We start from the raw sequence: 27,254 nt of genomic DNA on the forward strand, positions 1-27,254 counted from the left end.
ACTGAGCACAGTTCATGTAAATTGAATAGAGGAATATCGTATATTATACGGAATAAAATATCATACGAGAAAAGAAAACCGAATATTACACTGAATGATCATCACATTGAATTAGAACGGAAGTAATGTTGAACAAAACTCATAATAAATAAATCAATCGAAAATTGATTTTTCTTCCCATTATCTCACCTTCCCTTCTTTTTTTTGAAGTCTCAAAGTTTAGATCCTGACTTTAAATTTTATGACTTTATCCTCCCCCTACGGAATAATGTTGGGTCCTCATATTCCTAAGTTACAGTTAGTTTGACCATATTTAAAACATAGTTGCCGCATTGAATAGAGAGTCTACTAGAACTGACTTGATTGTAAGGATCAGCGACACTAGATGTGAGGTCATTAACGTTTGATTCTTGTGGAACATTTTCATCAAATCTCTCGAAAATCTCATTAGTAGATAATCGGTCTCTAGAATAATAAGCAGCTATCAAAATTTCATTAGGTTCTCGATCATCATTTAATACGTCCAACAAATTTTTCTCATTTCTGTAAGAAATTTGATCAAAAGTATGTAAGTCATTAAGATAACTCATATCTGGTAAAGCAACTAGAGAACCCCGATACGTATATTCACCAGAAACTTTTGTCGTAGAATGATGGGCTCAATATAATGCAACTGTCTTCATTATGCTGCTTGATTCATTTTCTGTTTCTTCTTGGGCGGGTACTGCAATAATTTCATGAGCATTTAATAAGACGTCGAATTTCTGTAAGCTGGACAAGTCAGTGTTTGTACATAGTGTTTCGGGGACAATGGAATTTGAACACACAACATGGCATGTTTTTAAAATGGTCGTTTCTGGACCACTGGGCGGATTATGAATGACTGCTACTACTTCGTTTACATTACCACTTATCAAGGATTCATGGAGGCTCTCATCGACACGTTCATAGGTTCTGCAGTCATTTTCCAGCTCTGTACGCAAATTCGAAATTAATTTATCAACTTCTGTCACATCTCCAAAACATGGATGATTTAGTAGCCGTGTGCGTAAATTGTCTAAAACAGTCAACTGACTCTTTTTTAAAACGCTGCTGTTGTCGATCAAATAGCAACTGTAATTGGTCGGAAGAGATAGCCATTTTCTGAATGAGCGCGGTAGTGAAAAATACTGTATGACTAATTAACAATCAATGTCCTTGAATGACACCGGCGAAAACCCTGTATGCTGATTACTCGAAATAATTACAATGAATTTTGTCCAATGACAGACTGGCTTTGGTTCATTAATTTGAAGATTGAGGGTTCAGAATTTTTTTTCACCACATCGCCAATTGTTATAACTTGTCAATATTTTCCGACACATTTTCAACAATAAAACGTCTCCAAAACTATTTAATTTATTCCAGATGCGCTATGAGCTGACTGGGTTGTTGGGAGCACCTGAGGTTTTCCGATATGCTCCCAAGTTCTTCGACTAATAAGTGTGATATCGGAAGCAGTGTCGAGCTGCAGACGGGCACGCTGTTTATCTATCTCTAAATTTACACACTTTCGTTGGCGGTAAATTTGTGCTCGGTTATGTGATACCAATATTTTCTTAGTTAGTGCACTAGATCTGTATTTCTTGAGGTAAGGTTTCGAAGAATATCACTTATGTGTTCTTTTCCTGCAGCTTGTTTCTTTGTGACCCTTACGATGACATTTAATGCAATAATATTCTTTATATGGGCAAAACCTCTTATAATGTCAACCTCCACATGACCAGTATGGAGATGAGGGCTGGTTGTTTGAAATGTCCTTCTTACGTACAAGAGAATCTTTCTGGCCATTTATTACCTGCACATATAATGACCGGCCACTGTTTTCAACCATAGAAGGGTCATGTTTTAGATTCACTGACCTCTGACACCCACTAGTCACTTCTTGTTGTGTTATATTTAGACACTGTTCAATTTTGCTCAGAATTCTGGTTGTGATGTGGGCATCTTCAGGTGACTGCAAGCTGGATACAAAAACAAGACACTTGAACTGATCTTCTGTCATTGCTGATAATTTGAAGCGCTCACACTCGCGATTTACTCTGCCAGCATGTTGTACCCAGTCATCGTCTCCCGCTTTAGCCAACTTCAAACATTGGTAACGAATATTGAACGACGATGACTGTTCACCGAAAATTTGTGATAAAGTTACGACCATCGCATCAAATGAAAGGTCTTTTGGGTTCTTAGGGAGAATGAAATTGGTTTAGCGCTCATGTTCAGGTGTGCCAAGTTTGAGTAGCAATATTCTGACCTTTGCGGCATCATCAAATTTCTCTAGGTCGACCTTGAATACATCTTCGTATTTCTTGAACCATGATTCAAATGTGACACCAGCCAAATCATCAAAATGAAATTCATGGATAGAATTAATAATGTGGTCAGCATGAGATTTGGAAGGACCATCTGTAAGCCCCTTCTGATTTGGGTTAATTTTCTGGGTTAGAGTCTCTATAATACGAATCTGGAACTTCGAAACGTTTTTCTTGCCGCTCCAGCAAGGCTTCAAATTGGTCAATGGTAAATGACATCTTGATAAGTTAACTCCGTCGCCAATTGTTATGTCTCAAAATGCTTATATTCTTGATATGACGCGTATAACTTGAGCACTTGAACGCTAAAACCCTTCCAAGTCACAATGAGAAGACAGAAGACTAGTGAAAGGAATGTTAATCCAGACAGTGTCAAATTAAAGTACAAACTGTCAGGTATTTATAGATCTCAGTAAAAACGAACTCATCATTATAGCTATCCAATCCGCACACAGGGGGTTATCAGCGTTGTCGAAACGTGTATAAGACACATAAATCAAATTCAAAGGGACGGCAGAACATTGGTCCCACAAAGCCGACTGCCGTTTCAATTGATTGTGAATTCATCTCGAAAAAACCCTCAGAGGCGCGAATGTAGAAGAGGTAAAAGACTCAAAGGCAAAGCCGCACAACCTTCAAGAGTGATGGACCCTGATGGTCTTTTCGAGATGAATTCACAATCAATTGAAACGGCAGTCGGCTTTGTGGGACCAATGTTCTGCCGTCCCTTTGAATTTGATTTATGTGTCTTATACACGTTTCGACAACGCTGATAACCCCTGTGTGCGGATTGGATAGCTATAATGATGAGTTCGTTTTTACTGAGATCTATAAATACCTGACAGTTTGTACTTTAATTTGACACTGTCTGGATTAACATTCCTTTCACTAGTCTTCTGTCTTCTCATTGTGACTTGGAAGGGTTTTAGCGTTCAAGTGCTCAAGTTATACGCGTCATATCAAGAATATAAGCATTTTGAGACATAACAATTGGCGACGGAGTTAACTTATCAAGATGTCATTTACCATTGACCAATTTGAAGCCTTGCTGGAGCGGCAAGAAAAACGTTTCGAAGTTCCAGATTCGTATTATAGAGACTCTAACCCAGAAAATTAACCCAAATCAGAAGGGGCTTACAGATGGTCCTTCCAAATCTCATGCTGACCACATTATTAATTCTATCCATGAATTTCATTTTGATGATTTGGCTGGTGTCACATTTGAATCATGGTTCAAGAAATACGAAGATGTATTCAAGGTCGACCTAGAGAAATTTGATGATGCCGCAAAGGTCAGAATATTGCTACTCAAACTTGGCACACCTGAACATGAGCGCTAAACCAATTTCATTCTCCCTAAGAACCCAAAAGACCTTTCATTTGATGCGATGGTCGTAACTTTATCACAAATTTTCGGTGAACAGTCATCGTCGTTCAATATTCGTTACCAATGTTTGAAGTTGGCTAAAGCGGGAGACGATGACTGGGTACAACATGCTGGCAGAGTAAATCGCGAGTGTGAGCGCTTCAAATTATCAGCAATGACAGAAGATCAGTTCAAGTGTCTTGTTTTTGTATCCAGCTTGCAGTCACCTGAAGATGCCCACATCACAACCAGAATTCTGAGCAAAATTGAACAGTGTCTAAATATAACACAACAAGAAGTGACTAGTGGGTGTCAGAGGTCAGTGAATCTAAAACATGACCCTTCTATGGTTGAAAACAGTGGCCGGTCATTATATGTGCAGGTAATAAATGGCCAGAAAGATTCTCTTGTACGTAAGAAGGACATTTCAAACAACCAGCCCTCATCTCCATACTGGTCATGTGGAGGTTGACATTATAAGAGGTTTTGCCCATATAAAGAATATTATTGCATTAAATGTCATCGTAAGGGTCACAAAGAAACAAGCTGCAGGAAAAGAACACATAAGTGATATTCTTCGAAACCTTACCTCAAGAAATACAGATCTAGTGCACTAACTAAGAAAATATTGGTATCACATAACCGAGCACAAATTTACCGCCAACGAAAGTGTGTAAATTTAGAGATAGATAAACAGCGTGCCCGTCTGCAGCTCGACACTGCTTCCGATATCACACTTATTAGTCGAAGAACTTGGGAGCATATCGGAAAACCTCAGGTGCTCCCAACAACCCAGTCAGCTCATAGCGCATCTGGAAGAAATTAAATATTTTTGAGGAGCTTTGTTGTAGAGTTGTTAAAGGAATTGCGTAAACAAATGCAACACTATATATCAAACATTATTCGGAACTAGATTTGCTGAGTCTTTACCTCATAGAAACACTGCAATTAGCACATCTCTCCATTAACCGCACATGCAGCTCCCTTAGTATCAATAAACCAGCGGAAAAGAATTTCAGGTTTGTTGTGTTGGAAATAAATAGTCATGTGTTTACGGAAGAACTGGGGGAGTGCGACAAGGTAATGGCAGTTCTAAGTCTTAAACCGGGAGTCACTCCCGTTTTTAGACCAAAACGTCCGGTACCCCATGCAACGCTGCCTAATGTTGAACAAGAGTTAGAGCGTCTGCAAAGAAGTGGAATAATAGAACCAGTTAACTTTTGTGACTGGGCAGCATCAATAGTGATTGTCAAAAAGTCAAATTTAAGTATCCGGCTATGCGCAGATTATTCGACTGGATTAAATGAATCATTTGAAGCCCATCAATACTCTTTGCCGTTACCAGAATTACTTGCGAAACTGAATGGGGGCAAGTATTTTGCAAAACTGGACTTATGAGAAGCTTATTTACTGGTTCCATTAGCGGAAGAGTGTAAGCATTACTTGACAATAAACACTCATAAAGGGTTGTTTCGATGTAACAGACTTCCGTTTGCAGTAAAGACCACCCCTTCAATCTTCGAACAAGTTATGGACATTATGCTACAAGATATCCCTGGTACTGCGGCCTATCTCGATGAAATACTGATCATAGGTACAGACTATGCTGACATAAAAAATAGGGTGGATACGGTTCTTAGACGCATAGCAGATTATAGGTTGAGATTACGTGCTGAAAACTGTAATTTCTACATGGAGCAAGTCCGCTATTTGGAATTCATGATCGATAAAAACGGAAGAAAACCTGATCCTGAAAACGTCGAGGTTATAAAGTCCATGCCTCCAGCGACTGATGTATCAACTTTACGTTCTTTCTTGGAAATGGTTAGTCATTATGGAGTTTTTCTTCCAGATCTGCATCGCCATCGTGCTCCTCTTAATTGCTTACTGAAAAAGTATACCAAATTGTTCTGCTCAACCGAATGCCAGGAAGCATTCCTAAAACTAAAGCAGCTCCTATCATCAAACCTTCTCCTTACACACTAAAATCCAGATCTTCCCATTATAGTCGCAGCAAATGCGTCAAACTACGGAATTGGAACAGTAATTTCACATGCCTACCCTGACGGGTCTGAGAAAGCAATCACCCACGCTGCAAGATCGCTGACTATGACTGAAAGAAACTACAGTTAAATGGAGAAAGAAGCTCTCTATCATATTTGCTGTAAAAAAGTTCCACAAGATGCTGTTTGGCAGACAGTTCACCTTACTTACAGACCATAAACCGTTACTGACAGTCTTTGGATCCAAAAAAGGTATTCCTGTATATACAGCAAACCGGCTACAGCGATGGGCAACTACACTACTGGGCTGTGATTTCAAGATAAAGTATCGACCAACAACGGATTTCGGCCAGGCAGATGCCCTCTCAAGATTGATTGGCTCTCATACAAAACAAGAAGAAGAGGTGCTTGTAGCGACCATAGACGTTGAGGCTGAGGTTCACACAGCATTAGCAGACGCAGTTTCCTGACTTCCGGTCACATTCGAAGTCATTAAAGAAGCTAGCAAGAAGGATAATGCGTTGGAGGTCGTTCGCAGCTGCATACTCAACAAGTGGACTTCATCTAGACTACATGGAGAGCTGTTACAATATTTTCACCGACGAGATTCTTTGACAGTTTTCGACTCGTGTATAATGTTTGGCCACCGTATCGTTATCCACAGAAATCTTCGAAATCAAATCATTAAGCAGTTCCACAGCGGGCACCCGGGGATAAGTCAAATGAAATCACTGACTCGGGGCTATGCATACTGGCCGTCAATAAACCATGATATGGAACAAAAATGTCGCAGTTGTTGGTCCTGTCTAGAGGCTGCAAAGAATCCAACGAAAGCTGAACCACAACCATGGCCAAAGCCGGACGGGTCTTGGCAAAGAATACACGCTGATTTCGCCGGACCAATACACGGTAGAAATTACTTAGTTGTTGTCGATGCTTTCACAAAATTGCCAGAAGTATATGACATGTCGAAAACGACTTCAGAGAGTACAATAAGTTTACTGGCAGGATTGTTTGCTTGTTTTGGGGTTCCAGAGATCTTAGTGACTGACAACGGCACTCATTTTATGTCATCCACTTTCAAACGCTTTTGCAGTGAAAATGGCATATCGCATCGACAATCTCTTCTGTACCATCCTCAGTCGATTGGCCAAGCAGAAAGATTCGTGGATACGATAACAAGAGCTGTGATCAAAAGGGGAGGTGAGGGTATCCCAGGACAAGTGATCAGTAAGTTCCTAATGTCTTACAGAGTTACTCCTAATCCGGCAGTACCAGAAGGAAAGTCACCGGCCGAGTGTATGTTCGGAAGAAAAATCCGGACAGTCTTTAACAGTACGTTGCTGCCCAGAAAGACAAATAAACCCATGAATGAGTATCGTGCGGTCACTCGTAGCTTCCAGGTGGGTGAAAGGGTATTTGTCAAGTCGTATCAAGGTAATAGGAAGTGGGAACCAGTTGTCATAGAACGTCGGATCGGAAATGTACTGTACCCAGTCCGGAGAAAGGTCGGAACGTGTATAAGACACGTAAAACAATTTCAATTCAAGCAACCGATACAAAAATGAATTATAGTTACAGCATTTTGTTTTCCTCTTTCAACCGGTTCAATTAAATTTAAAATGCTAAATCTTGTCTCACTATTTCTTCTAAACTTTGTTTTTATAAATTTTTTATGTCTATATTATCGACTTTTTAGTTTATCATTGTTTTACATTTTGATTATATATTGAATTTATTATGGGTTTGTTTTCTTCATTTTTATTGATTTTACATAAAAGCTTAATGAATTTGTAGTCTTATCGAATCCGGAATTTCTAGCTGAAGGTACTGCTGTCAATGATTTATGTAATCCAGATCGTATTCTAATTGGTGGTGATTCACATTCGTCATCTGGTAAATTAGCAATTGAAATGTTACGTTGGATATATTTACATTGGGTACCAGCAGAACGTATACTTATTACATCGACCTGGTCATCGGAATTATCTAAATTGGTAATTTATTTTCATAACAATCATATGCTCACTATTGACCGGCTTTAAAATGTTACTCCTGGAGTTCTAGTGAAAAGTCATGATCAGTGGAGTTCAATCTGTGGCAATCAATGAAGGGTTGAGTAAGATCATGGATTAACTGAAGTTAGACACTAACACCGTTGGATGCCAGTTCAGTGGTCTAGAGTTTAAGTGTTCGCGCGTGCGACCGGAGGTTCCTGAATGCGAGGTCATAGACGCACACTGCTGCGGATTCCTTCACTGGGTCGAAACAGCTGTCCAGTTTTTTTAGGTTTTCAATGGTGGTGTAGCTATGATTAGTTCATAATTTCAACCGTGAAAATTTATTTCCAATAGATTATTATTCTAGAAAGATAAGCATATATCTGTGCATCTTTATTTGTTTTCTGATGTCCTTTTCGGCTATGTTTCACGAATAAATCATGCATAAAATTATTTTGGAGTAGTAAATTTGAGATCATTCACACTTTTTTGGACTTGCATATTTGTATGTGCTGAAATTGGTCATGATTTCACTTCTTATCTTGCTCTAGATCTTCAGTTTCAATATTCCTTCGTATATATCTTTTCAGCCTTTTCTCTAATCATATTCTCCATGTTTAGGTTTTATTCACTATCATTCATAATATATTGTTCAGACTCTTTTGGTATTCATCTTGTCAATTTTATCTTGTCTTGCTTGGGCTTACGTATATATATATATATATATATATATATATATATATATATATATATATATATATATATATATATATATATATGCTTAGTTCTATGTTGATAATATCAGACTAACAAATTGTTCATTAGAAGAATATTTGTAACACGAGCAAAATAATATGTATGTATCTTTTACTGCCTGTAAATTAATTAACCATATACCCGTTACTTAGTTTTGTACCACAAATAACGTAGTTACGTACAGATTAAGATTTTCTATTTATGGTGTATGGTGGCCTTATAATTGATGTATATTATATTGTAACCTTTGAGTCATAATATACATAGAGTAAATCGGTTAACATTTTCCGTGTTCTAATTGAACAGGCTAATGCTAGAAAGAATTAGCCTCGGCATATCAACGCTAACATATCCTATTGGTATTGGCTTCGTTGGCATAACCTAATTTATTAGTAATGTACTCAATATATCAGTTGTCCATTTAATTGGGCACGTAGATACTGAATTCATTTGGTATAATAATTTCAAATTTCAGAAATCAACCTTAACATTCATTAGTCGTTTGTTAGCGCTCAATCTTTTCATGATTATTATTATTATTATTTCGATAGAACAATGAGAAGACGGAGTTGATCTGAAAAATATGATGTATTAGCGCTATACACATTTTTCAGATCAACTCCGTCTTCTCATTGTTCTATCGAAATTTATAAAAGGGACTAATTGCTTTATATTATTATTATTATTCCATTCATAGGCAGCTAATGCTTTTCTTGCTCAACGTATTAGCAGTATCAATGCTATCTCGGCTATATGTGAACAAACAAATGCTGATATTAAAGAAGTGTCTAAAGCAATCGGTGCAGATCATCGAATTGGTCCATATTTTTTAAATGCTAGTCTTGGCTTTGGTGGTAGTTGTTTTCGTAAAGATATTTTAAGTTTGGTAATTTGAAATACATTTTTATTATTTTAAAATTTTCTTTGTTTCATAAATTTTTTTAACAAATAAACACAATAAGAATAACGTTTATTTTGTACACATAGTTTGAGAAAATTCTATTCACCATTTGAATTGGTTAACTCCACCTATTGCTCTCCTAGGGCTATTGCCGATTCTAAGTCCGCGTAAAGGAAGAGTGTTGGGCATGGGGTTAGCAACCCTATTCCGTAGAAAACAACCTTGCTTAAAAAAAAGCTAGCCAGAATAATAATAATAATTCAAATTGTTTAACATGAAATTTATTCTTCGTGTTACCAATAAATTTACTAAATCCATTTTTTTATTAATAAAAATTCTGCTCGAAATTATTATTCTTGACTTTTGTCATACGCTTATCGTATCAAAGTAACTAAACAAAAAAGATTACGACTGATGCTACATAAAAGTAGATGTTTAGAATGTTGATTAACAACAATGAGGTGTTTTTGTCAAATAATCAACGTTTTCTGTCGTAATCGTCCGGTTGAAGACTGTAGCTATAATCAAAAAGTACACATCATGGCTTTCTGCTATTCTTTTTATCGTAAATATTATGCTTCATAGGAATAGAACTGTCCAAAAAATCGACAATTCTTAAAGGGTCATTTATAGTTTTTATATGTATGGGGTCATCTGTAATACGACCCTTAATTATTGTGTAAGCTTCATATTCATTAATCTGACAATCAGAATATTTATCTTATGCTTGCAAAGCAAGTGCGTCTGATGCCGAAAAAATGTAGAGTTAGCAAATGATTGTGCAAAGTCTATTCAACTAATCCTGATCATATTGGTCATTATGAGACTTCTTTTATCCACTCCGCGTAATAATGATGACGTAACAAAGTGAAATAAATGTGAGGAGCACTGTACACTTTTCACTGCAATAAAAGTGTTCGTTACATAACTATATTGCTTAACCATTCATCTGGATAACATTAAAAAAACGTACTATGCTTGTAACTCTTTCTAGAAAAATGTCAAGCATTTACCAGAACTAATCGAAATACAAGGAAAATTTTCAAAACAACTTCTCTAGGACTTTTGTTTTGTCTATGATAAATGTCACACTCTTAATTACCAGTACAAAGAATTGAGGAAAAATTTCTCTAAAAAGGATATCCAGGGCATTACAGTTTGTTCCTGTGGTATAATAACCAGACTACATAAAGATATTCACTGCTGTATTTACAGGTTCATTTCTCTTGTTGTTGTTTATGAAAAGGTCGTTGCTATAGAAAATTTCCGTGTTCAATTATTTCATACATTTAAATTTGAATATGTTTATCTGCGATTAATCATACGGTGTGATTGTATTATCATAATAATTGACGGTTTCGCCCAAATGTTTCGCTTACTTATTTTTCAAACGTACAAATATTGAGATAAACGCTCTTTGTTTCAGGTTTGTTTTGAACTTTAGAATTTTGAGTGGCAGGCGTATACAAATATGCGGTTTTTTTTAAAAAAAATTGACCATTTGTGTGGGTGTTAAATACTGAAAAACTCGGATATAATCTCCACAGCCCTTGGTATAGTCTTTTCCTCTATTCTCCAATGACATAATAGACGACTACATTGGAATTCATTGGTTCAATATATGACAGATGAAGGAAAGAGCTGTAGTCAGTGAACCAGTTAAAAACTTTCACAATTGAAGACTATAGTAGTGGCAGAAATTGACAATTGAAAAAAATTTATAGAATATATTTAGGAATAATTACAAATTGAATTTATGTTGAGGAGTGGTTTTGTTGCTATAATCTATAATTTTCATGTTAAGAATTCCTAATAGTAATGAAATTTATATTGGTGAATTAAGTAATTGTTATTATGAATGAAACCTACATTAATTCTAGCATCAATCTGTGATAAATTTTTACAGAAAAATTGATATTTAGGAAATTAGCGCAATCTACGACGACTATTTTGAAACAGTTTATTTTCAAATAAGGTAAACTCATCTTACTTTTTGTACACTCAATCTTCAGCATGCGCATGAAACTGGTATATGCTACTTTCTGCTTTTCAATAGTAAACCAACTGAGGTTACTATGTGACGAATACACCCTATAAATAGTATTTGTTAAGCAGTGAGACTTAATCACATTGCCAATAAACACTTACTGTTAAATTACAGTACTACACAGTAGTGGTAGTCGTAGTAGTAGTATAAGTCTAATGACTATACAGTTACACTTAGTACGTTTAAAATTGAATACATTAAGTCAAGCCTACTCAATATAAGCATGGCATATATATATAATTCAACACGAATGATTTTTTTCGTTCCATCTAAAGTACTCGTGATACTAAGAAGTTTTGACTTTCAAGAGTGAATGTGTTTTTAGTTGCTCCCATTAGCAGGTTGGTTCTGTAAAAGTCAATAAATTACTCCACTTGTCTCACTGAGGTATTTAAGAATATGATTATAGTGTTCTTCTCATCAGAATTTATTTTGTTTTATGATTGTAATGATGTGTCAACAAAATAATTCTAAAATAGGTAAAACTTCTTTTTTCACATTCAACTGATTTCCACTTTTAACAATTATATTCAAATGGACTGAATTTTTCTTCACAGTTTTATTTGTATATTTTTGTTGTTATTACACTCCTAGATGTATATATCAGAGACATTGAATTTACCAGAAGTAGCTTCTTATTGGTATAGTGTACTACAAATGAATAATTATCAGATTAATAGATTTACACGTAATGTAATTGAAAAATTGCACAATACATTAAAAGGAAAACGTATTGCAATATTTGGCTTCACTTTTAAAGCGGATACATATGATACAAGGTTAGAATGTTTTTTTTTAAATTAAATAATTATCTTGACAGAAGAGGTTTTGTGGAGATTTTAGAAATTTGAATAGTTGAAATCATGAGTCAATCGAAGCTAGACCACCATGAAAAACCTTGAAGCAGTGGACGGTCGTTTCGTTCTAGTATGAGACTCCTCATCAGTGCGCATCCACGATCCCGCCCCCGCGAGATTCGAACCCAGGACCTATCGGTATCGTGCGCGAGCGCTTGACCATTATGTTTACGTATTATGCAAATATTAATCATTTGTTAACTAATTACATTTCTCTGTCAATACGTTAGTTTAAATCTCCATTTCATCAATGCATTTTTTACTTGTATTCACATTATCATCGTTTTTTTCTTTAAAAAATATTAGAGATAGTCCTGTGATACCATTGTGTAATCAGTTATTACAAGAACAGGCTGAACTAGCAATCTATGATCCTAAAGCTCTTCATAAACAAATTGAATCAGATTTATTAATCAATAATAATAAAGATTCATGTAAGTAACATAGTATTCTTCAAGGAGTTTTTTTATCATGCCTATTTCATTTGTTTAGTTATAATTCAATTCTGGTTGTTTATTAATAAACCACTTAAAGTAAAAAATGTCTTTGAATTTGAAAACTCTGATCTAAATTACTGTGTTAATCAAATTACGTGTTAACTAGATATAAGATTACAATAATTTCTATCATTATGGTTCAACTATAGTTTTTCATTATAAGTGGATATTCATCGATTGGACTGTAAAGAACAAAGGGTATGTAGTTTTTGACATTTCTTAGTAGTTTGCGATTTTATCCAGAATATTATATGAATGATACATCAGGAGATGGAACATAATAATCTCACTTATTGAATATTGAATCAACAAAAATCATAACGACAAGTTTTGCTTTATTTATTTGTACCTATTCGGTTACAGTAAAAGTTTTCTTAACAGGAAATTTACAATGTTTCAATAAATTCCACTCTTAGATCCACTTAAATTGTAAATACTCAAATACAACTTAAAACAAAGATTTTACTTATCATTCATCCTTATCATTCCAAACGTTTACGACCGGTTTAGTTCTTATGACACTGTCATTTCGTAATGTATATTTGATGCATAATCGTCTTTAGTTTATCTAAACGACAGAAAAAGGCAAATAAGTAAACCACTGTGATGATAATGATTCTACTCGGATTTCCCATTGTTTAGTTCCGCTGTGTATTGCAACTTACGCCTGTTAACTCTCGTAGAGAATAAGCCGTCGACCAGGATCCTCCAATCAACTCTCTCTTGCGCTCTCCTCTCTAGTTGTTCCTAAGTGCTATTTATTCATTGATATCTTCTCCCAATACCCAGCGCTCTTTGTTCTTTGTTTTGAGGATCTGAACTTGGGACTTACCTCATGCTGTTTGGTGATTTCTGCGATGTGTCTCCCATCCAACTCCATCGTCATTTTCTAATTTCCTGTTCAGCTGGAAGCTGCTTTGTTTTCTACTAGACTAGGTTATTGTTGATTGTGTCTGGCTAACAGATTTGGAGTATATTGTGTAGGCAGTTTTTTATAAATACCTGTACGTTTTTGATGGTGATAGTTTTCCAAGTTTCAGCTTCGTACAAAAAACTGTCTTGGCGATCGTATTGGAAATCCTGTCGTAAGCTTTTTATAAAAGCGTGCTGATACAATAGGAGGGTTGCTTAAATTGGTTCTAAAAAACTCAGATTTATTGCATTATTTGGATAGTTAAGAAATAGGTAACCCAGGACCCTAAGAGTACTGTAATTGGTTCCCAGAATTTGTTCATCTTCCGCCTGGAGCCCCTCAGGGGCTACTGCAGGTCCCAACCCCTGATGGACGAGGAGGGTTTGGCATGGGTTTAGCGAGCCTATCCCGTAGAAAACTAACTCGCTAGAACACGCTAACTAGAAAAATAATTCAGATTATTATTATTATTATCATCATCATATCAGATCGAGTTAGTATGGTTTACTACTTTATTTCTAACACAAATTTCAGTTTACCAGGAAACCTTTACATTCAACTGATAAATACCTGTCATTTATTAGTTTTCCGAATGTGTGCGAGCGTGTATGTGAACGTTAGGCCACAAAATTGTAATTCTGCAACAGTAGAGAATCTGAAGACATCAGACCTATGTACATACATTGATTATGTATGCTCTTCCGTGTGTTTAGAATAAAGGTGTATTTTTAAGATTCAGGTGACCTTTGTTGCATGGGTTATTATTGTCGAAAAACAAGACTTATCCTTTACCAAATACCTGAACAGCATTTAAACGATTGGGTCACGTCGCACTGTTTGTCAATTTACATATTTGTGTAATCACATATACATAGGAAGGAGCAATCATGATTTGCAAATTGGACTCAATGCATATTTATTAAAATAATAATCTCAGAGATTGAAATGTAAATAATGCCAACGTTTCATCCAGCGAACTTGTCTGAACTTCTTCAGGGTAACAACCAAAATCATCAAATCAAATCTATACTGTGCTAATCCAATCATGAGCCAGTTAAATGAGAATAATGTGAAAAGTTCACAATGTATATGTGATTACACAAATATGTAAATTGACAAACAGTGCGACGTGACCCAATCGTTTAAATGCTGTTCAGGTATTTGGTAAAGGATAAGTCTTGTTTTTTCGACAATAATAACCCATGCAACAAAGGTCACCTGAATCTTAAAAATACACCTTTATTCTAAACACACGGAAGAGCATACATAATCAATGTATGTACATAGGTCTGATGTCTTCAGATTCTCTACTGTTGCAGAATTACAATTTTGTGGCCTAACGTTCACATACACGCTCGCACACATTCGGAAAACTAATAAATGACAGGTATTTATCAGTTGAATGTAAAGGTTTCCTGGTAAACTGAAATTTGTGTTAGAAATAAAGTAGTAAACCATACTAACTCGATCTGATATGATGATGATAATAATAGTGACAAGAATAACAAATTCGGGGAACCAATTACAGTTTCATGCACTCAACTTTTAATCACATGTGATCTGTGTACATAAACGACACTCCCTCACCCTAGGCAACTTGTGTTACTGTTTCCCCAATGGTATGTTCGTCACTGAGCCACTATTTCACATCGTATTATATTAGTTATGTAAATGATTACCGTTAGTATTACACTATCACGAATTTATTGATTAGTAACGAATTGATTTTATCTTTTAATAATGTTAGTTGACCTGAATCATATAGAATTAATTGCTGAAAAGATTTCCCATACAACAACATTACCATACATTTGAACTAACATACTTCTTAATCATATGAATATGGATCTACCTTGCGATCCTATGACTCGTTTAAATATCTTTCCTAATATATTAAAATAGTGGGAGAATATAAAACACATATCGATGTACACAATTAGATAATGCTTCTGTTCATGTATATTTTTCTTCAATGCTTTTTTATGTGTATGTATTTTAGTTAGTCAATTCGTTCACATTTGTTCTACGCCTGAAGAAGCTGTCACCAACGCCTATGCTATTCTGATATGCACAGATTGGAAATGTTTCCAAGTGAGTATTGTATTGTATTGAGAAATTCTCTTGTTGAAATGTTGGAAAATGATTCGTACGAATTCTTTTTGTCTTCGTTTTAATGTATGACTTAAACCAATACGTCCATGTATTGGTTATTTTACATCGTATGTTGACGTTACAATAGAATTATATGGATGTAAAAATCTTTGAATTTCTTTTTTAAATAACTTATAAATAATAAATATGTTTGTTTTTGCAGAATTGATAGTTCAGTTGTCAGTTACAAATAATATAAAATGGAAATACTGATATATCACTTTTTGATGGTGTATATTCTCTCAAAATCAGTAACTCAATAAACATTCGTGACTTGCTTTTGGCCCCATTAGTTTTGATGAAGTGAACTAAACCACTTAAATGCCACTTGTTATTTCACGTGTATATGACGATTCTCATATACACCATCATCTTGCTAGCTAGGAAATGTTATCCATACCTCCTGTAGTCTTCGAATAAACCTTCGAACCAGTAATGTCTTCTTTCTCATACACTGTCGATTGAAAATACAAAAAATATCGTGATACTTATAGAGAGTTCAATATCATTATCGTTTAGTTCTGTCGAAACTAGGAAAATAATGTGTAGATTATTATTAATTTTTGTTAGGTGGTTAGAGGTGAGCAACAGTAAACCTTAGATCTGTGTTTCTTGTTATTTGACACGCAACCCGTGTCGAACCCATTAGGAAGCACCAATGCTATAAAAGTTGTCAATCACTTCGAAGCAGCTAACATTTTGAAATCATGAGCGCAATATAAAGTCAATTAGATAGACAGATAAATTGCAATTCGATCGATCGGATTGAAGGACCAGACATGAATAGTACTGGTCACTACTCGTTGATCAATCAGTTGTGACCGTTAAATTATTGGTGTCAATATAAAACTGGCTGGCTAAAACGTTGATACAGTCCTTGTTAGGTCACTACTGACTCCCTTGAATATAATACATAAAAGAACCAAAAATACATTGTCTGTAAGTTTTAACTGACATCATACTGAATTTCTTGAAACTACCTAAATATACTAGTACTTCATAATTTTACGAGTATTTAACAACTTAGTATTTTGAATTTATTATTCTATATTCTCTGTTTTTTTTTCTGCTTTTCATTCAGTTCTTTACTGTTTGTTTATTTTGTGGGATTGACTAGACTTGGCACACATGACATTGATCACCACCCAGTGATCAATCAATTGTGATTACATCTTAGTCCTAAAGGAGGTCGGTCGCGGTCCAGATAGCTCAGTGGTAACGTCTCTGACTGTGAAGCTGGGTGACACGGGACGGAATCCGTCAGGGAGCATCAGTTTCCTCACGATTACAGGTACACCTTGCCGACGAGTGCCAAGTAGCACGAAACCCGGGTCCAAGGTTTCCTGTTGACTACCTCCAACCACCATCTTATCTCAACATAATGCATGCAGTGTCGAGTCACCTAGACTAGTGGCCACATTGAAACTTACTCGATAGCATTCGATCTGCACTAAGAGGGACTTGACACATATGACATTGATCACCACCTAGTGATCAATCAACTGTGATTAGTTCTATTATTTATATCTATATGATTTATTATATTTCTTAGTGAATGATTTTAATTGGTATCGTCGGTTTTTTTTAATCTTAATTATTGATAATACTTTTATCTGTATTAAAAACAGATCAGTAAATTTGATGAGCTTGTTAAAACGTTAACAAAATTGTATGTTTTATTTATACTGGATCATGTAAACTTTCGAATTAAAATTGTTATTTTATGTTAATCACTGATTGATTTTCAAATGGATTCCCTTCAAATTTTATTACAAAATCATGACTAGTGAAATGCATTTATGTTGGGTAGTAGTTAAAGTGTTACTCACCAATTGAATTTCAATAGTTGTTACACTAATTAAATATCAGTCGTGATCAAAAACTAACTCTCTTACTGTAAGATTTTAATGTCTTATATACAATATCTGGTAGATCTTGAATAAGGAAATTAGCTACAATTTATGATAGTTTTTGTTAAACAGTTTGCGTTTATGAATCAACTTTCTTTAATTTACACCCTTAGCATGTTTTTGCAATACACAAACGATCCAAACACTAGATATTCAAAATATTGCCATAAAATAAAATACAAAACTAAAAGCCAATAACAAATATTTATGAAAAAGTCTATTAAAATTAGCGTATAATTCAATTGTGCAAAAAATTAGTTAATTGTCAATCAACAGACAAATAAACAAAATCAGTACATGGATTTGTGGAGAATGTTGTATTTTCGCAGTTGAATTCATGAGTCGATCTTAGCTAGACCACCATTTAAACCCCGGAAGCGCTAGAAGACCGTTTCATCCTAGGATGGGACTTATCAACAGTGCATATCCACAATCCCACACATGTGACTCGAACCCAAGACTCTTGGTCTCGCGCGCAAACAATTAACCTCTGGACCACAAAGCTGGCATCCAACGATGTCAGTGTCCAACTTCCATCGATATATGGTCGTGTTTAACCTTTTATTCATTGCTTGAGGTGGATAACTGCCTCACATCCGACACGGATTGAACTTAATTGATCAAGGCTTCTCGCTAGAACTTCAGGAGTTACATCCTAAAGCTAGTCATTAATGAGCACATAATTGTTATCAGTATAGGGATTCGTAAAGACTCAATATTTTCATAGTTAAAATTACTAGTCGATTTAAGCTAGACCACCATTAAAAACCTGGAAAAACCGTATGGCCTTTTTACATTAGTGTAAGACTTCTCGCACATGAGACTTGAACCCTAGCAAACAAAAGTAAATTTCCAAAGAATTCTGTTCATAATAAAACATTACATTTTGCTTATTTGTTGTCCACCAATATATTTCTTTATTTTTTTACAATTTATTCCAAGGAATATGATTATGCGAAATTTTACCGTTTAATGACGAAACCAGCAAGAATATTTGATGGACGCATTATATTAAATCATAAACAATTAAGTCAAATAGGTTTTATTGTTGAAGCAATTGGTATTGCATCAGAAAGTTTTACCATGAATGGTTATGTTGAATAATAATAATAGTAAACAGTAGTAATACAACTCCATATATTAGTTATTATTACTTTTATTTTTGACGTCAGCTTCGGCCTTCTATGTTTATTTATTTATTTATTTCATCTTTCGTTTCTTTTGATAGTATTTTGTTAATTTTGATTCTTATGAAATGTAGAATGTTGGCAATAAAGAAATTTCTGTAATTATGACTGCATATTGCTTCTTTTTGTGTTCTTCTGTTAAAACATGTACATTCACATATCTGATTTATGATATTTTCATTACAAAGCCCTCCCTCAAAGAAAACGACATAAAACTGAAACCAATTTATCTCTAACTACACTCCAGTTTGCTTTCATTTTGTATGTTTGTGTATATGTGCTTTTTTCACACATATCCATTGTCTAAAGATAAACAATGTATTGCCAATCTATGCACACCTATCTTGTATTATTCAAAATTGTGTTTATGCCTGTATTTAGTGTCTAGTAAATGTTATATTAATGTACCGTTTATCCTCAGGAGCTTGTGTTCTTTTTTCGGTTTAAGAACAATATAATTCTCTAATTTATTTTGTACGCTGAAATAATTTCCACTGTTAGCTTTTTTATGTATAATTTATTTTTATTACTGATGACTTATGAAAGTGTAATCTTTTAAAAATGACGACAAAATACTTTTCTTACATCCTTATTCTTATTCTAATACACAGGAACTTTTAACTTTATTAAACAAGATATTATTGATACTACTGTGGTGTGGGCTACTGATTTCGACATATATAAATAGTATGTATTTACAATCCACAGTAGAATACCTAACGATAAAAGGTTGAGAAAATCAAAGAGAAGAGAACAACAAATTCTGAGACAATTGATGGATATTCTACAAATGAAGTACTTACTATATGGTTCTCAGATTTTACCAAGATATTCTGCATTGTTGTATTGAATTACATATATGTGTCTCCAATGGTGTTCTCGTTAACCACCCTACTACTGCTACTATTACTACTAATAATTATAATCATAAATCGATTCTCAATTGTCATTTTTCCCCTATCACTTGTAATTTCTTCCGTAAACTGTTTACCATTGAAATGGATAATGACCCAGTGATTTATTCTGACCGAATGATTATTGTTTCAACAGTTATCTTGATTTGTTTCGAATTTTGTCTACTTTCATTCACTTCTTTTCCTTGTTTTCTTTTTCATAAATCATTCCTGTATATTTTATAAAGCAAATTATCTATGAATCCGGTTGTGATGTATTTTATTAAAATGTACTAATCATAAAAAATGTTCACTTTCTTGCATAACAATAGTACTGGTTTATGGTGTTGTTGACCATCTGAAATAATTCTAGTAAATCAAACTAAAGTATACATTCATTATATGTGAAAATTATATTTGAAACATTCTCAGCGATTGAAATTTAACTAATTCCGACGTTTCGTCCAGCTAACTTGTCTGGACTTCTTCAGGGTAATAATCAAAATCATCAAATTTTCACATATAATGACTTCTCTATACTCGGCGCTCAATTACTGTCAAACTATTCGTTCTAATCTTGACGAATACTCGTATAAAGTATACATTTTTTGTAAATTGTGTTCATTTTTTTAAAGCAGTTTAGTGTTTATTATGAATTGAATATTGTGAGTTTATATATCGACTAATAACATATTTGAACAAGGAGGTTTTATCAGTCAGTGGAGATAAAACATTTAGACAAATAAATTTGACTATTTATACTTATCATCATTCTAAATAATAATAGAAATAAGGCGGAAATCTGAACATGTTTACGAAAAACATCATTGAAATCCCTAATCCTCATCGATTTCAATATATTGACAACAAAATAATTTTTTGTTTTGTTTTTAATCCCGCTAGCAACTAGACTTTCTTATCTTATCATTTGATAAAAAATACCAAAAAAGTTGTATTTATTTATTGATTAGTTTAATTACAGTACCACTGTTATCTGATCGTATCATCAGTAAACAAAAAAAAAGTGAAATACATAACTCATTTTTGGTGTACTCGATTGTAGGATTTGTATGTTTTCATTTAGTTTTAACTGTTTATCATTTATTTGTCTTGAAACGTATTCGTTGCTTAGGTTATATTTAGTATTAAAAAAAACATTAGTCTGACTGTATTGTACATTTTCAATCTTTACTTTCCAAGATAACAAGATATTTTAGTTCAAGTTTCAAATAAATGATCGTTCAGTAACTGCTATTATGATGTAATTGAACTTTACATTTCTCTCAATATTTATTTTTAATGTTAGCTAACTATTTTTCAATGATACTTTCACAGTGCAACTCTAAAAAAAAAGACTTATAAGCAGAGATATTGTCATGCATTACAGAAACAGTAAATAAATTCGAACACTTCACTTCTATCTGAAGTTTATGCTGATTATGTCGTGCAGAATAGCAATGAAATCTTCATAACCAACCATCCAGCTCAGTGAACAAAACTCCACCAAATAAGTTACAATTTGATTTTTTTTTTTGTATTATGTGATGTTTAGAATATGTATCACTTTTTCTGGTAATTTAACACTAACAAAAGAGTCTAGATAGCTATGATGTACTCGTTTATTCTTAATGACACGAATAACCTGTTGATTTAGTTGTAAATAATATTTTTTTAGTAAAGTAGTCAATACCTGTGTTACTAGGCCATTTTAAATGTCATAACTATTACAAATGGACATTATTCCTCACTCTTAACTTAATTGATTTTCCAAGTCATAAATAATACTATACAATTTTTATAATATCAAATCACTACTACTTAAAATAAACAATCCAGAATCGTGTATGCGTACTGCTTAAGAGTCCCATACTAAGACGAAATGGCCGTACAGTGCTTCCACGTATTCCATAGTGGTCTAGCTTTAATTGACTCAATAATTCAACTAATAAACTTCAGAATGTGACTTACTGATAAAAAAATTCTTCTTCTTATAAGAAATATTTCATTTTTCTACTTTAATCTGTAATAATTTAATTTCTTGTAATGACTTTATGATATTTCGTTAGCAAGGATGACTTTTAGTGTTGACCTTTCTTTCTTTTTTTTTCTAAAATTTTTGTGAATTTGTACAATAGACACGAATATAATAAATGTCAGTTAACATATTCGAAATTCTTTCAGATTAATCAGACTAGATTTCAATTCGCTTAGTCACATTATTTATCTTCATTTACAAATATAGTTAGAAATGTTAATTCAGAAATGTTTGATCTAGTATAACTAGTGAAATTGTGTAAAAGGTATATGAGTTAGAGTTTGTTAGGATTTATGTAGTTGTATTGTATAAGTTATCTTAATGATTAACAAAACAGATGAATCATAAACTATGAAAAATGTCAAATTAAATTCGATTAATTAACAAAAATAAAACCAGTAAAGTACACACTTAGATAATATTTTCGCACTTTTCTGACATGATAAAGACAGAAAATGGTTACCATTATGATTCATTAAGAGCTGAAGGAGATAGAATAGAAAGAAATTAATTAAAAGATATTAAATAAGAAAAAGGGAATTCAGCGAAGAAAATTTTCTTTTCGACGAAATCATTTACTTAAGCTGTACATTCGTATATATAGTTATATGGAAAATGTATGTCTATAGAAGGATAGAAAGGAATGTATCACAAAAATGGATTCGAGAATAAATAACAAATGAGGTTAACGTACTAATCAAGGGTTAAGGAAGAACAAGATTTATGGGTCAGATAATAGTTGAATTGACCAATATGAAAAAAAGCGACAAACAACAAAGGTCATAATAATAAACTAAATGATAATCAAGAAAACTTGTATAAGGTAATAATAATAAATGACTACAGTTTAAAGTACAAAATAGTAATTTAAAAAATATCGATAATAATTAAATAAAAGTGCAGAAAGACAAAAAAACCGCCAAAACAGAAACATATCCATTGAGGGAATTAGGGCCAAGGAAGGATGAGAGGTTGGACAAATCGTTTCTGCACGCAAAGTTCAGGCTTGAGTTTGTGGATTGCCGATGCCTCTGCGGCGCATAAAATATTAATTCGATCCAGATCCTTTGACTCTGTAGACTACCTTAAATGAAGAGTCTTTTGGAGCGTTGTGTCCACAGTTAATTAAGTGCTCCTGTATAGAGCTAGTGATTGTTTTACGTTCCCCTTTTAAGAGCCAGGCCGCATAATGTTCCGAGATGCGTTTGGATACGGATCGCTTTGTGCGGCCTATGTAACTTGCCCCAGATGAGCAAGTAAATTCATATATGCACATTGATTTGGCCCTTGTAACCTTTGTTGTTTGTCGCTTTTCTTCATATTTGTCGCTTGGACTTATTTGACCCATACATTTTGTTCTTCCTTAACCCTTGATTAGTACGTTAACCTCATTTGTTATTTATTCTCGAATCCATTTTTGTGATACAATCCTTTCTATAGACATACATTTTCCATATAACTATATATACGAATGTACAGCTTAAGTAAATGATTTCGTTGAGACGAAAAGTTTCTTCGCTGAATTCTCTTTTTCTTATTCAAGGACACTATGGGTTATTTTTATCTAAAAGATATTAGTATGTTTACTTTTGGTCGAAAAATTCTATTCGCTGTTGCCTATCCAACGCTTGGTAAGGACTAATACACAGATCATAAAATCTTCATTGACAATTGGCACGTGCTAATAAATTTTAAACGTTTAGCTACATATTCAAAGTAATGCTGGGAAAAACAATAGTGGAACTCACGGTCTTTATGAAAGTTTGTATCTGGAATTAAGTGAATGTGCACAGAAGCTTATCCATCTTTTACTAGTCATATAAACATCAGAAAAGTTAACCTTTTAATTTTCACATAAACGTTATGTTCTATACGTCACAGTTATTTAGAAAATTATCCTTGTGAAATTAACAGTTTTGGTGATGTGTTAGTTTTCAAACTTCTTGGCTATCAAGCTGTAGATACCAGGATCAATGTCCTCACTTATGCAAACACTATAGTTTAATGTCGGATGTATAAATCTGTACTTAGTATGTTATTTGCATGATTCATACTTATTGAAAACATTTTATTTATCGCAAATCTTATATAAAGCATATTTTACCATTACCGTAGTACAATTACTCATTGGTTAATGTTAGAATAGAATATGCTTACATATGGTCTTCAACTTATGCCCCCTATCAGATCTTAGAGAATTTCGATTTACATCTCGACTGATAAATCAATCATAGAGGTAATTGTTCATTAATTTAATCATGTCCTTAGGTTTATTATATATTAATGGTAACTGTTATTTTGCTTACATTTATACATAAAATAAGAAGCTTACCAACATCTGTCTTATTCTTATTTCCATATAGTCATGCCAGCATTGAACTGGCTAATATCATCATACTAGTGAAACAAGGGTGTGACATGATAAATTATGTTTTAGATTATTGACAAATTGATATGTATAGGTTTATAAGAATGCTGGTTTTCTATAGGAACATTCTATTCATTTATCACAAAATGAAACTCCATTGTAATTTGTAGTAATTACTTAGCTTATTTAATCGGCAGATTATATATATATATATATATATATATATATATATATATATATATATTTGAAATCATGATTGTTTGATGATACATAGTGTTTGAGTACATCCCAATAATCAACCAATATAGTTAATCCAATAGTAAAAGAGATTAACTATTATATAAAGGTTCAGAACGAAAATTCTTTGATTGTATCTTTAAATCCCAACAGGTGCATCAATTTCTTTTTATATGATAACTATCATAATCCTAGACAAAGCAATAGCCATTAGGTTAAAAACCCGGCATTTATTTATTTATTTGAACATATAAACATTGGTACAAGAGAGCACCAAATGCATATGCACCACACAATAACAATGAGGCTGTTAAGAGATAGAGAATGTAAAGTACATATAACGAAAAGAAGAACAACAATGAACAGAATTTAGTGTATGATAGTAAAATAATAATAATGAGAGAAGCAGTTCAGTTAGCAGCTGTAGCCTTTTGAACTTCATCAAGAGTTGGGGGACCTACTTCAATGTTCCATTCACACTATCTGGGAATGGAGGGTAGTTGTAGAGTAGCTGAAGACCAGTTGAACTGTTCTCTGAACTGTTCCGCCCATCGTTCTAAACGTCTGGACTGGGAGCAGATGAGAGGCAGTCCTGATGTCAAGAAACACTACGATTGTTGGCTTTTGATGAGTATGACGGTGTTCTAACATTTGGCGGAGGGTGAAGATATGATCAATACATCCTCGACCAGAACGAAACCCAGCCTGCTCCTCGCGAGTCAATCTTTCTCGGGTTTTGAACAACCTACGAAGTATGACGGAAGCCAATAGCTTGGACGCAATCGGAAGTAGACTTATCCCCCGATAGTTGTTACAGGAACGACGTGAATCCTTTTTAAGGGTAGGGACAACTATTGACTAAGTTCCTTGCGAACGCCCGACCTGGACATATAAGTATCCGTTTAGCACTGTAAAATCTGTCGAATGTACTTTCTGTAGAACAGTTTACTGATCGTAAAACCCACTATTGTTCGTATCCGTACTGCATTCTGTTGGAGCATAGGCGAAGATGATCAAAATTCATCGTTCATCACACTGATTTACCCGCACTGTGGTGGAACTTTCTAATTTAACAGTACATAACTGATTGTTAATAGGTATCCGATTGATCAGTGCCTTAACTGTACTACTTAGTTTGACAACAACGCCAGCTAAAACGACCACAGGGTCCACGGATGAACGCATGTGAAACAAATTCTCTATAGCGACTGATGGATAGCGGATTTGTAGTGCTTAACTGGAGTCTCGAGTAAACAACCTAAGAAGAAGCGGTACAATTGACTGCAGAAATTTGGATTCTCGTTTAAGCTGTGGAGGATGTGGTGTTTTGTATGAAATAATGATTCCCTTGCACATGATATCTGCCTAATCTCGCATTCCAAATACAATACATTCATGCTCATCTATTTCTTTTTGTTCTAAATTTCGTTACTGCTAAGATTCCTAGTTTGTATAATAATTCAAATACTTCTAATCATCACATTATATGAACGACGAGTTCGGCTGAGATCTTGCTAGTAATCAGTACTGATCAATAAATATAGTGAATAATTGTTGTAAACCGGATGATATATTGGACAGAAATGTGCAAATGGAGAACAACTAAATTTAATATGTATTGCATATACGTCTCTTTATCTGCATATTAAAATATAACTGTATCTATTGCTTTCATGAACACTAAGAAGTGCCTAAATACACGCACTTCGATAGTTATGGTAGTCGTCAACTAACTTATTCCACTTAATAATCTGTTTTATATAAAACTTATGTACCTACGTACGGGGAGCAATATCGTATTGCTGCAATAACGATGACCTTTCAGACAAATCAGTTGCCCCGTCCACTAACCATAAATCATCTTTAGACTTTTATGCATTATTCGGTATGATTTTACTACGTACTCATCTTGTAGAATCACGAAGGGTGTTGGCTGGCGATTCATAAACTTATGCCTAAAATATCACTTCACATTTACAGTCCTTACGGTCCGTCAATTATTCCTAGACCTTTTTGATTTACGTATTCGGTTGAACATACACTAAAAAACAACAAACTCATGCTTGAATCTAGTATCACTTAACGAGCACCTTTATATATGTATATATTGTGTATGCGTAGTTTAAAACCCATAAGTGCTGAAATTTATTGAATGCTGTTCCGGACTCCATCCAAATCATAAGTCGTCTGCTCAGAATGAAACACCTTAACTCAGTCAGATAGACCAATGTATTTCTCGAGCATGAAGCACAACAAATAAGAGTGCACTGGCAGAAATAGGACAAACAATTGATTATTGATGAGCAACTGTATCAAATACATTTCAGAAAATACTATTAATATAAGTAAAAGACGACAGCAGTTCCGAATGATCTGACCGTCAGTCATCTTCTGATTAACTTTGAATAGAACGATGTGTTGAAAACGTAGTTGATGTTAGTTGCAACGACTTTGGTGGTTTTCAGACATCAAAAGACTACGTCAATATACAAAGACTTAATAATCATGCTAGCATAACGCGTCCAGCTGACCCCAAGCACTATGAACACTAAATGTCAGTTGTGATGCGGGGGTTCAAGGTTTTAAAGTCACTTGCTTTTTTCATTGTCATACGTTTAATACTTTTCATCGATTTCTATCGATCCTAAGTCTGGCTATTCTATGTATTCTTAGGGAGTACATCAGTTCGGGTACTTATAATATTCGTATTGGCGTCATTATGAAGCTTGTAATTAAACAAATAAATATACATCCAAACGCTGAAGCTTTTAAAGAGTACATG

General features: G+C 34.1%; 1 protein-coding gene across 1 annotated transcript in view; it reads left to right on the plus strand.

The window, feature by feature from the left end:
* The window catches only part of MS3_00005618 (uncharacterized protein), a 42,834-nt gene extending 22,163 nt beyond the window's left edge, over positions 1-20,671 (plus strand). Inside the window, exons 5-10 of the mRNA XM_051213715.1 lie at positions 7,502-7,717; positions 9,174-9,362; positions 12,019-12,203; positions 12,588-12,715; positions 15,691-15,782; positions 18,695-20,671. Of these exons, the coding sequence (XP_051069715.1) occupies positions 7,502-7,717; positions 9,174-9,362; positions 12,019-12,203; positions 12,588-12,715; positions 15,691-15,782; positions 18,695-18,856 (972 nt within the window). The 3' untranslated portion in view covers positions 18,857-20,671. The remainder of the gene's footprint in view (positions 1-7,501; positions 7,718-9,173; positions 9,363-12,018; positions 12,204-12,587; positions 12,716-15,690; positions 15,783-18,694) is intronic.
* The last annotated feature ends 6,583 nt before the right edge of the window (positions 20,672-27,254 follow it).

This window comes from Schistosoma haematobium, chromosome 3 (assembly GCF_000699445.3).
Source record: "Schistosoma haematobium chromosome 3, whole genome shotgun sequence".
Classification (NCBI taxonomy): domain Eukaryota; kingdom Metazoa; phylum Platyhelminthes; class Trematoda; order Strigeidida; family Schistosomatidae; genus Schistosoma; species Schistosoma haematobium.